The sequence below is a fragment of the Numenius arquata genome, chromosome 2, assembly GCF_964106895.1.
Source record: "Numenius arquata chromosome 2, bNumArq3.hap1.1, whole genome shotgun sequence".
In the NCBI taxonomy this organism is placed as follows: domain Eukaryota; kingdom Metazoa; phylum Chordata; class Aves; order Charadriiformes; family Scolopacidae; genus Numenius; species Numenius arquata.
Window position 1 is genome coordinate 115,545,420 of NC_133577.1, and position 12,497 is coordinate 115,557,916.

At 40.7% G+C, this 12,497-nt stretch overlaps 1 protein-coding gene across 4 annotated transcripts; it reads right to left on the minus strand.

The window, feature by feature from the left end:
- Window positions 1-1,439: 1,439 nt before the first annotated feature.
- TRMU (tRNA mitochondrial 2-thiouridylase) lies at window positions 1,440-12,134 on the minus strand. Of its 4 annotated transcripts, XM_074168117.1 has the most exons (11): window positions 12,018-12,134; window positions 11,442-11,607; window positions 9,566-9,672; window positions 8,890-9,012; window positions 7,009-7,181; window positions 6,033-6,086; window positions 5,414-5,480; window positions 4,505-4,605; window positions 3,301-3,445; window positions 3,000-3,082; window positions 1,440-2,637 (listed from the first exon to the last, which is right to left on the minus strand). In XM_074168117.1, the coding sequence occupies exons 1-11, from the start codon at window positions 12,100-12,102 to the stop codon at window positions 2,491-2,493; spliced, it is 1,251 nt and encodes a 416-aa protein (XP_074024218.1). In that variant the 5' UTR covers window positions 12,103-12,134; the 3' UTR covers window positions 1,440-2,490. The 4 variants fall into 4 exon arrangements, with proteins under 4 accessions (XP_074024218.1, XP_074024220.1, XP_074024219.1 ...); XM_074168118.1 differs by lacking the exons at window positions 3,000-3,082; window positions 12,018-12,134 and having other exon boundaries at window positions 2,615-2,637; window positions 11,442-11,584; XM_074168119.1 differs by lacking the exons at window positions 9,566-9,672; window positions 11,442-11,607; window positions 12,018-12,134 and having other exon boundaries at window positions 7,009-7,122; window positions 8,890-8,964.
- Window positions 12,135-12,497: the final 363 nt, after the last annotated feature.

The following is a 12,497-nucleotide window of genomic DNA, read 5'->3' on the forward strand; positions in this document are numbered from 1 at the left end:
GCTGCACCATCCCAGCGTGCCACGTGGGGGTAATTATCGCATTTATGACGGATAATTTCATTGTGTTTAATTCATTAAAGCATATAAATGCATATAAATGCAGAGGAAGCGTTTTTAAAATGCTAGTCTTAAACTGTGTATAGTTGCAAGTATGTTCTTCATCAGAGGGACAGCCTCTTCACCTACTGTCACCGTTGTCTCCCAACCGTGCGTACTACCAGCGTAACACCTGCATTTTCCAGGCCAGAACCTATCTCTCCTCATCCGTTTTTCTCCCTTTTTCTTGCATAGAAAACAAATCTTTTCTGTTTGCCTACCTGTTTGGGTTTGGGGTTTTTTTTTGGCCTTGGTGGTAGTTAGGGCTGTTGGTCTTTCTCTGCTTGGAGAAATTGAATATGGATTTATTTAAAGAAACCAGCACCTCAGGCAGTCAAAGAAATCTGCAGTTTCAACCTGACTTTCTCTGATCCGTGCTCATCCTTACTGACACATCAGTTGGCTCCAACCTCCCCAGGCCACACACAATGGTTTCACTGTAGCCTCACCCCACGTCAGCCTTTCACATTTGCCCCATTCCCATGAACAGTCTCTTGGCTTCAGAAGCTTCTTCCTGGCTTCCAGCTCACCAGACGTCCGAAGAAGCTGAATAAACACTCATTAGCATCAGGACCAGCAAGCGGGAGATAGAAGGGCTTCACCTCTGGTGGCAGTTCCCACTGAGGCTGGCTTACAGCTGTGGTGAAACCTCAGCCTTGTTTTTTTATTTGAACAGTACCATAAATGTGACTGAGAAGGCAGTCACATGCTTATGGAGGGCAACCAGGAGACTCGCTTTGATGTGCACCCTCCATATTATGTGCTCCATCTTCTAAAGGGGATCCAGCATGAAGAAGGCATCGCTGCAAAGCAGATGGCGCTTCATGCTTCCAAGGCCTGGCTCTGAGGTTGTTTGGTGGCACAGAGAGCCCTCCACAGCTTGTTCTGCTGTCCCTGGCTGCAGAACCCAACACCTTCCCTATGTAAAGAAGGGACAGCATGGACGCCCATCAGACCTTCCTGTGCTGCAGTTTCCAAGCTGAAAGGGTTTTTTGGGCAACGAGAGATTTGAGAATTCGGGTTTGGTAATAAGGGGGAAGGGGAAGTTGTATCTGAAAGTGCTCTGAAACGGCACCTGCCCTGAAATCCAGGCAGCGGAGGCTGCACTGGAATCTTCACTCTGGTCCCACCCCATTACCTGCAGGGGTGAGTCAGCACAGCTGGTTGCACACAATCATCTCCCAGGTCCCAAGGAGGGCTCAGCCTTGTCCACAGGGGCTGAATGGCAATATGTATACATACAAACTTAAATGTTACATCCAAAAAACGGTTATTTTTTTGCTTGTAAGTATGCTGAAAAGACAGATCTGTTCTAAAAAGGAAAAAAAAAAAAAACGCTTCATAAAAACAACATCATCTTTATTCCCCATGGTTTGCAGCTACAGAGAGAAAGCACGTGAACACTTGATCTTGAAGCGGGAGGATGAAAGGTTCTTACAGCCCAACAAGCTGATGTGAACACCAGGAGCCAATGCTTTCACTGCCGGACCATAAATCCTGAGCTGCTGCAGAGTGACCAAAGCCCTTCACAACGCCTGTGCAATGGCTCACCTCTTCGAAGTTGCTACCCAGGTGAAAGCAGAGTCAGAGGACAATGCTGATCTTGCATGGGTGACAGCCCTGTCCTCCAGCTCTGCAGGACCAGCTGGGGCAAGAACCACTGCTAAGACGGAGCGAAACCAGAAGAGCAATTAAGACTGGTTTTACACAAGCATTTTTGGAATAAAACATCACTTGGAGAGCATTAACAAAAAATTAGTCAGTTGTGTGGAAAAAATGTAACAATCAAGACTGTTTTTAAGTCCCCAGATTTGTAATCCTGTATTACATAAACATCTCAAAAACACTGTTTAATACAGCTTAAGAATCTAAAGCAATTTTATAGAACTATCTAAAATGAAAAATAAATATCTCTTGCTTGGAGTTCATTCAAAATGCTGTACTTAAATATCACTCATTTCTTTTCCAGAGCTCGAAGGCCAAGCATTTACATTTAGTGTAAAACAACACGTGTACTTTACCTAGGGATAGGTATCTTCAAGTAAGAAAAAAAACGCATTTCACTTATGCAAGAAAAATAGATTTATGATTTCAGACTTGATTTTTATATTAAAATTCTTGTACTTGTAACTACTATTACAAGAACAACTTTAAGACATTCCTTGATACATATTAATATAAATATCACCATCCAGTCCAGTAAAATCGTACTAAACCGGCTTTAGTTTTAAACCTGTTTAGTGTTAACAGTCAGGAGCTGGAACTCGATGGCCAACTGACCTTTAGAAGATACACACAAAAAAAATAAAAATGTTTTATTGTCTTTTTTATTATTGTCTTTTTTATTCTCAGGCAGCAAATTCTCCGAAGTCCTTCAATAAACGAACCCATGTGTTACGTTGCTGGTTCTATCTTGTCAATCTCTTCCTTCTTTGGCCCCTCCTCTCGGTTTTTGCCCTGTTGCATGGTATACACCGATGGGCCCATCCTTAGGATCTTCCCGCTGCCCAAGCACTCGTCACCCTTGTAGAACACGGCAAACTGGGAGAGAAATACGGGGAGAATCTTTACAGCAGCTGAAAACGGCACATGAGCTACTGCAGGCTGCGCAAGACCTGCTGGGCAGTGAGTGCATTCATTTATCTGATTACCAGAGATGTTTTCACATATTTTCTAAAACTTGTAAGCCATTTTCTCAGACTATATGGATAACAACAGACCATTTTAAACTGGAAACAATCTCCTCAAAATAGTCAATGAATAGTCAAAATAGAGCTGACTGCTCTCACATGCAAATAAACTAACAATTTTCCTCCAGCTCATAAAAATACCTCTGTTTTATTAGCCAGATAAGCCAAAACACAAAAAAAGTAAAGGAAAGAAAATAACTTCTAATCATTTACCTGCCCGGGTGTGATGGCTCTCGCTGGCTTCACTAGTGTCACCCACACACTCCCATCTTGGTTTAGAGTCAGCACACAAGGCACTAGAGCAGAAAATGGCCAAACACCTGCCAGTTAATCCTCATGTTCACATTAAACCAGAAAAACCTTCATCACTAGGTTAAACAGATGTAAGTCAAGACACTACAGAAACAGAAAGGTAAGCCAAAAAAACATTTCAACTATTTCTGCAGAACTACACTGAAGACACTACCAGTTTCACAAACTGAGTAAAACAAAAAGCAAACCAAGGTTTGATTACCCAGTGCCATCTGGTGCCGAAACCTGAAATGACATTCCATCATCTTATCTCTAACGAGCTCTGCGGGAGGTTCCTCTGCTATCCAGTGCACCCGGTTTGTCCGCAGTAGGTCTCTATACAGAGCAGGGTGATCTGTTGATGGTGCCTTAAAATACAATGTTTATTTAATGCTGATATTTTTGCCAGAAAGCATATAATTTGTGAAGTAAAGCTTGAAATATAGAAGCATCAAGCCATATCAAAATGAAGGCAAAATGAGTAAGCAAGTAAGCATTTATTAGCACTTACTGGCTTCCAGGTGGAAGTCTTTAATGAAAGAACTAGGCTGAAGCAAGCCTGAATTATTTTTCAGTCTTCTACTTCTCAGAGTCATGCCACTCGTATTCTTTTTTCTCCAATCATATTTCTGCCTTCTTCAGCCCGAGTTCATGTGCCCACTGCCCTCCTTACCCTGCCTCAACAAGATGCTACCTCCCTCTTCTCCAATTTCTCAACACCTCCCCAAAGGCACTGCACACACGCAACCTTACTGTAGGGCATAAAAAAATAATTCTTAGTGGTCCTGCCTGTTTCCTCTCAACTCTCATTTGATTATAATTTTTTTTCCTTCCAGGCACATCAACAAGTAGCAGAACACCTCATTATAATCACATTAGTGTCAAATAAGAATAACAACTGCATGAACAGCAGGAAATACTAACAACGCTAGCGAGCTGCAGAACTCCCAGTCATCTTATAGAATTAGTCACTAAGACACCAATGATTCACAGTACCATGTGTATTCTGCTTCAGTTTTCCAAACGATAAAAATTGTATTACTGGCTACTATGTCTTTTAGTAGAAAAAAGAAGTAGCAATACATAGTAAACCAAGTTAATACAAATTTTACATACTGTGTCATAACAACTACAATAAAACCCTCACGTTTTAGAGTAGAAAATGAGAGCTCAGTAGATTGGCCGTTTCTTTTCAGTACTTGCCCTTTGTTTGGAAAAGTTCTATGTCAAAATCTAAAACAATTTTCTACTTAAGAAAAGCCAGTTTGGACAAGATGCTTCAAATCTGCTGATGCTGCACTAGTTGATTCTTGTTTCTCGCAACAGGAAAGCCCAGAATTCTGCCCAGGTTGGAATCACATTCCGTACAGCAGGAGTCACAAAATGCTTGCAGTAGTCATTCTTAATATCAGTGTTAATTAACTCACCACAAAGACATCTCCAGTGCTGACATCTTTGTCTACAACGAACCAAGCATCCTTCAGACCTGCTAGTCTAGCCCTCTGGCCTATTGTATAAAGGAACCAACCTACAGAAATACGAAAAAGTAATGCTGCTAGCAACATTTAATCTTTTACTTTCACAAAATATGTTAAATTTATTTCCCCAAAACTTTACCACTAAAGAAAGAACAATGAGTCAAGTTGCCTTAGAGAAATATGCCAATTACAAACTAAAGTTTTCATCTGTACCTGAAGCACATGATTTCAAACTAATCCGTTTCAATTGTGGTATTCTTAGGGTTTATAAAAGACAAACATTTCTTTATTTCAGCTTCAATTTGTGGTTTCGCTACCACTCAGTCTCAGCAATTTCCCTTACTTTTATGTTCTAGTAGAACTTCCTACTTCCATAAATCACCTGAGAGAGGAACTCAGTTCTGGCAGCTAGAACTGAGGAGAGCAAAGGAAGGACACACAGAAGGAAAGGAAAAGGTAAGCTGCCCATGTTTGGTGATGTCCTACTGTGCATCACTGAGGTGCATGGTGTATTTTTTCTGCAAAGATTAGGTACTAAAAAATCTGGAACTGAAGCACTGTCATTCTGAAAGAATTAAATGAACAATGGTCTCTCGGTATTAAATTAACAACCACTTAGTATCAACAGAGTAACCATAATAATTACAATTTACTTTCTTGCAACATGTAACAAATAATCAAGAATCAGGTGTAGTTGAAGGCTCTACTATTGTATAAAGCAAGTTTTCCACAATTATTTGAGTTATCAAACTGGGAAAAACCTGCAGACTGGTTTGGAATTCCACAAAATTTGTTCCTCCAAATACAAGCAGAATTGTTTCATTTATCTAAAAGCAGTTATTAAGGTTAGTCAGTTACCTTTGTGTGTTCCCATCACCTTCTTATCTTCAATGGAAACAAAGTTACCTGGTTGAGGTTCCAAATACTACCAAATAGGAAGAGATTGTTTAAGTCACAAGACAGCACAAAAAACCCCCTCACAGTTTATTTCAGGTTCTGTCACTACATTATTTTGAAGTTGGAAAATAGCTTTCAAGAAGCAAACTCTGCCCAAGCAGCTTACTGCCTCTTCCCTGATGCTGCTTTAGAGAGAAAAGTAGGAAGGGCAGCCCCTATCGGCGATATTTCTGTGCTTCACTGCCCCCATCCTCACCTATGCCGGGCGACAGCAGGATTCAGCAAGATGCCTCTCCCACATCCCAACCACTCGCCAGAGCTTGGCAGCCACAGGAGGGCAAGTTCATGCACTTCTTTTGCTACAGAAAGTGACTGACAGTTCACTGGTGGAGGGGCAAGACACTTCCTATGGGCTGCTGGCATCAGCTTCTGGGTAGGCTTGGGACTGCAAAGGGAGATGGGACATTGCTACTTCACATGGGCCATGCGCTGCCGGAGATTTTTCTGTAGACAGTATTATAAATTACTACTGAAAACCAGAACAGAACATAAAGATTGTCACAGAGTTAATGTTGCTCACCTCAAGGAGGAAATTTTCAAAGTTTCTTTCGCCAATGAAACAGACTCCCATACTCTGAAAAGGAAATGTGGTATCGAAACCATAAAAGCAGAGAAAAACATCTGAAATAATGTTTATTAATAATCTGTCCAAGATGTTTTTTTTTTACCCCCTATGTATACCAAACTATGCTAGGCATCTCATAAAATAAACAAAACCACAATATTTGCTCCAGTAAACTAATTCTATACAGTATCAGTGAGAGCTGTAAGTGCGAAAGAGAAATAATATGAAATAGAACACGTTTGATAGATACATTAACCTTGGTGACTACATTGTATGCGTATTAAAAACAGAAGGCTCTTTTAGACTGAAGTAGAAAACTAACACAAATGACACAGTAAAGGTATATATCTCTTGAAAAAAACTTTCATAAACAAATAGGCTTTTTCCTTTCAGTTACTGTCTACATTCTTCAACCACTTACAGTAGATAATATAAACATTAAAAGCAACCAAGATGCCATCAGCAATACAATCGATGTCTTCATCATTTTTTCAGGATCAAAACATCAACTGTTATTTATCAGCCAAGGAAACAGATTTATTTTTTTTTAAAGTAACTGGGGAAAACAGTATGATCCAATTTGTACAGAGACATTTTGAAAAACATTATAGCAAGGAAGCCTTTAAAAGCTTAAAGGCTTCTCACCTGCTGTACTAGAGAATACCTTCCTTAAAGCTCAAGCATCCTAACACATTCACCTTAGTTCTTCCATGACACAACAAGTAGACAAATTATCTGCAAGCTAAAATACAACTAACTATAAACTCTTAAAAGTACTTTTGAGCAAGCAGACAGCTACAGAACCACTTCCCAACTTATTCTATTAATAGGGCTCAGAAACAGCCAAGTTGTCACAGACTGAAGTTCAAAAAGTTCAGGAAAGTCTATTTTAGAGAGAAATAAAATCACCAGAGTTTAAGTGTTACCATGCCTCTTTTTTCTTTAGCACATGATGAAGGTCATGTTCCGCTGCTATCTTCTTTACAAAACTTTTTGTTAAATCCCCTAAAGGGAAAATGGTTTTCCTCAAAGCATCCTGTGAGATCTGACTGAGAAAGAAGGTCTGGTCCTTAAAGAGGTCAGCTCCTTGAAGGAGTTTCACAGCTGCAAAGCGAAGAAACACATACAGCATCTCAAAATAACTCCCTTTAATAGTTCAACTTCCTTTAGTGTTCTGTTTGACAATCAACATTTTGGTTTTATTATTTCTGAACAGATGTTAAAGACAGATTTTTTCAGGTTTTTCAAAACCTAACTGAAAAATGTTTGGGTATTTTCTCACAACTAAAACGATCTAGAAAGATTCTGATTTTGTACAACACAGAATCTTAGAAGGTCTTGCACTGCCTCATCTATTAGACTACTGCACGTGTCACTGGGAAGAGCATCAACAATATGAAATACAAAAATAACTTTCACATTTCACGTGAAAGAGAGAATGAACATTCAAATATCTTACAGTATACTGTTCTTCAAACAAAACCAACATTCAGTTTTGCCCTGAAATCATATCATTATAAATCAATGATTCAAAAAACCAGCGGACTTATTCCCAATACTCAGGAGAGTGTGACTTTTTTCTATAAAATAGATGAAGTCTCCTGGTTGTACAGATGAAATAAAATTGACAGAGTTTTTCAGTCATGTTCTGCCCACTCTCTTCAACAGCTAATAGCTCTGATGTTGTACAAACTCTACTGATTTCAACTTTCCAGAAATAAAATTAAAACAAAAAACCAAATAAACTCCTTGAATTCCAGAACAAACAAATGAAAGCGCGGAAGCTGTAACACAAAAATATCACTGTGGTAGCTTTGCATTCTGGTAATTTGCAAGTTTCTTCCCCTTTGGGTAGAGCATGCTCCTCGTTATACATGAGAGCTTCACCCAAGTTACCTTAATGCATTAAGGCCTGCTGTGGAGCTATTTGGGAAACCTCTACGTTGCCATCCAAGCCGTGATAGTGCCACGCAGAGACATACCCAAACCAGCATTCATCAAGCTGGCTTTGGTCCTGATAACTAGAGAACCGCTGTGGTGCGGAGATCAACCTCTGATCATGTACAGCCACTGGCAGACTATTAAGGTGAAGAGCAAAACCTGCACTGCTGCTACTAGTACCTTTGCTGACATGAGAATTGTAGCCTTAAAAACGTCTGCACATGCTGCACCTGCGCTTCTCAATTGCAGAGCAGGCAGAACCTGACCTACCTGGGAAAACTAGGCTTCTAGTTTTCTAGAACAACAGAGAAATAAGGCAGAATAGTTGAATTACTGAATGAGAACCTGATTTTTTCCAGTAAAATAATATACAGTCCAATTACTGTATAAAAGTATGTTATTAATTCTATTGTTTCAAAGGCTTAATTCTAAAATTCCACTTCAGCATATAGCCATGACGAGTGCTATCTATACTATATACTGAATAGCCAAATAATACATTCCCTAAAATAGAAGAAACATTTAAAAAGAAAATTTTATGTAAGTCATAGAAATACATGATAAAGATTTCTTGAAATGCTTCTCCAGGGTATAGAAGATATCACTGTCTCCTCAATCGACATTACAGCTCCTCCAGAATGTTGATTACTACTGAAATGCCTATTCTTGCCTCTTAAAATAGAAACGTAATACTTGACGAGTCAGGGTAATTTTCAGTAATGTAAATCCCCTGGTTTGTGCAATCAACCTTCTACATAGGCTGGTGTTTAAATTGTGTAAGGTAACAAACTTTCCTGATTCTGTGACACCAAATATAGTTAAATTTCTCTTTCATATCTAGGATGAAATATGAGATGAAGAAACCACTTACTATTTCTAACTTCAAAACGGTTTCTGAAAAGCCTTTGTGGTCTCTTAATATGTTTCTGTTGAAATACCTCCTCATCCTCCAGCGAGGTCCTAGCATAATGCCCAGTAGCAATTGCATCAGCTCCTATCAAGAAAAAAACACACAACAAAGCCACATACTTCAAATTCACAGTTTAAAACAGAACTATAAACATCCAGTAAGAAAAGCAGAAAACAATGAATGAAGAAAACCTACACAGAAGTGTTACACTGACAATAATTGTACTCCTGCTATTTAAATAATGTAAACTACTCATCAGCATGCCAGCACTTGTGCTTCTATACTTTAAGGACCACCTAAGAATTCAAAACTTCATGCTTAGGTCAATGTATGTCCCTGAATTACACCTGTTCCTACATATGACCAACCTAATCTAGTGGAAGATATCCCTGCCCACGGCAGGGGGGTTGGACTAGATGACCTTTAAAGGTCCTTTCCAACCTGAACCATTCTATGATTCTGTACGTAAAAGCAAACTTAAAATCAAATACTTTGCAAACACTGAAATACTGCTACAGAGATGCGTGAATTAGGCATGCATGCGAACTCATGTTTTTCCCCACCTTCTCAAGAGTTTGTATCCTTTAAGCATTTCCACGGCACACGCTCTGTACCGACACACTTGAAAATGCCTTACCAAGGTTATCCATAGCATAGTGAAGAAAGTAGTTGAATTTAATGTGCTTGTTACACACAATATCAGGATTAGGAGTTCTTCCCAATTCATACTCTTTTAAGAGGTCACTGTAAAATAAAGATTCAAAGGTATATCAACATTATTAACACTGCATAATGCTATCTGAGACTGAATGATCTGTTTAAACATAAGAACTTGAGACTCAGTCATACTAAGCATTTTACGTAAGAAATAAAATACCCATTAGATTTTAACCTGTTGTCATGGTTTAGGCTGGATTGGCAAATGACTCATACCCTCCCTCACCTCTCACTCTGAGGAGAGGAAGGAGAGACAAAGAGATTTACCAGTTTAGAGGGAAATAAACCACTTTAATGAAATATTAATGATAAAATAAAAAGAAAATAACAACATAGATACAGTATATATAAAACTGTATCAAGCTCCCAGAATGATGTCACCAGCAGGCACTGGGGAAGTCCCAGACTGGACTCAGTGATGGATGGGAATTAGAGTCTAGATGTGGATTCAGGAATGCATGGATTGGGATCAAAGGCAGACGAACAGACAGGGTCCTTCTCAGACGTCAGCCATTGAAGAGAGAGGCTGACCCTTTGACCCCTCAGCTTTTATACTGAGCATGATGCAGATGGGATGGAATACCCTGTTGGTCAGTTTTGGGTCACCTCTCCTGTCTGCTCCTCCCTGCAGGTGGGACCCTTCTACGCTCTTCCATTTCCAACCCTCCAACGGGGCAAATAATGAAATTAATTGACCTTAGGTGTTATAGCAATAAGCGTACGCAATAGACTCTCTGCACACCCTTCCTTGACATTAACTATAAACATTGGTCTTATCACTCTGAGAATAAACAATTTTCTCCACAATATGCTGTTAATTTTGAGAGTTAGAAGAGACCTAGCTAAGAAATAAAATTACTGAACAGAAAGTTGGTTTACCTCAAACCAGAACACCTGTTAAAAACAATGCTTGGAAGATTTTCTCCCAATGCACTGAGGACATGGTCAAATGATCACTCACAATCTTTTAACCGTGTTTTATTAAATTAATAGTCCCTCAGGGAAGACATGGCTGCCCACTGTGTGCATCCTACTGTACAAAAGTTTAATGCTCAACTTGATGTCATTTCAACATGAAGTAGAAGTAGCATGACTAGGTTATTCCTCAGTTTCTTCTAGGACAAAATAACAACAGCACTACTTAAAGGGGGGTGATGAAGATCAGGGAAGAAATTTTATGCACTTATGTTGAGCACATAAAAGATAAATAATGTTATTACCAATACTTCCCTTCTTCTCCTGCCTCCCAAGAAAAACTCTCAGCTTTTCCTATGTAAAACTTTCTCCCCTTAAAGTGCAACAAATTCAGAGAAAATCTGAACACCCTCTTTAGAGAACAGTTTCAAATTTGTTGTAAGTTTAAAAAAGCAAGGCCAGTTCACAATCACTTTCTGGTAAATGGGATTCAGTATGTATTAATGTAAAACATATTGCATAAATTACGCACACAGACTATAATGGCACCCCATTAAATATTTTTTTCTCAAGTTGCAATAAGGTTGGGCTGGTATGTGGGAAGCAGAAGAAATAAGCCACAACAAAGCAATTGCTACACGCTCATAATCATGAGGGAGAAATATCCTATCAATTTCAAAAATAACAAATTTATTAAAACCAACATATAAATTCTGATCTTAAATATATATGAGAGAAAAAATAATTCCTTCAATATTTAAGAGCCTTCAGTACTTTCTCTTAGCACTGATAATACTGCAATAAATTGCTGTTATCCATTATCTGCCCACCTTTACTTTTCACAATAATTGAAAGACCATTTATTTTAAACGTGTTTCTACCTGAACACTTCATTCCAGTATTCCTTCACGTAGGAAACTTGGTGAAAAGGAATATCAAGCTTCTGACAAACCCGGTAAGCATCTTCACAATCTCTGTCAATGGAGCAAGCCCCTTGTTCATCCAGAGGGTCCCAGTTCTTCATAAAGACACCCGTCACCTGGTAGCCTATGAAATGAAGGCCAGAACGACTTATAAAGCAAAATTCCCACAGCCTCGACCTATAAACTGTGTTTTTCAAGACCTGCAAGGGTAACTGCGTCTTTCAGAAGATGTGAGCCGTCCTGCACTAAGCAAACGTCCCGTGAAGTTCTATAGTACAGTTCTTGTGTGTTGTTTTTTTTTTTTTCTGTAGCGAAGAGCTCATATAAAAACGACCTCTTCTGGCAGCCCAACAGGCGTAAGGCCGAGTTTCTCCCATCTCCTCCTTCACCCCTCACTGCCCGCCGACCCCCGAGGCGTCGGCTCTCCGAGAGGCCCTGCCCGAGGTGAGGCTGTTCAACCGGCCGAGTAGGAGGCCGAGAGGAGCCCCGCAGCCCCCGCGGCGGGCAGTGCCCGGCCCCGCCGCCCTCACCCACCTCGGCGGCGCAGCAGCAGGGCGGCCACGGCGCTGTCCACCCCGCCGGAGACGGCGCAGGCCACCCGCCGCCCCGCCGCCAGCATCGCTCCGACCCGCCGCGGCGCCGCCGCTTCCGGCCGCCCGCCCCCCCACTTCCGGCGGCCGCGGGGCGGCGCCCAAGGGCGCTCGGGGGAGCGCCTTGGAGGATCGTGGGGCGGGCTGGGGTTGAAAGGGTCCTTTAAAGGTCATCTAATCCAACGTCCCTGCCGTGGGTTGGGCAGGGTTGCTGAAAACCAGACCGGGTTGCTTAAAGCCACCTCCAACCTGACTTTGAACGGTTCCAGGGATGGGGCATCAACAGTTTCTCTCAGTGACCTGTGCCAGTGTCTCACCACCCTCAGTGTAAAACATTTAGGCTAGATCTGCTCTCTTTTAGGTTAAAACCATTAGCCTTCATCCTGCCGCAACAGGCCTTGCTAAAAGGTCTGTCCCCATCTCT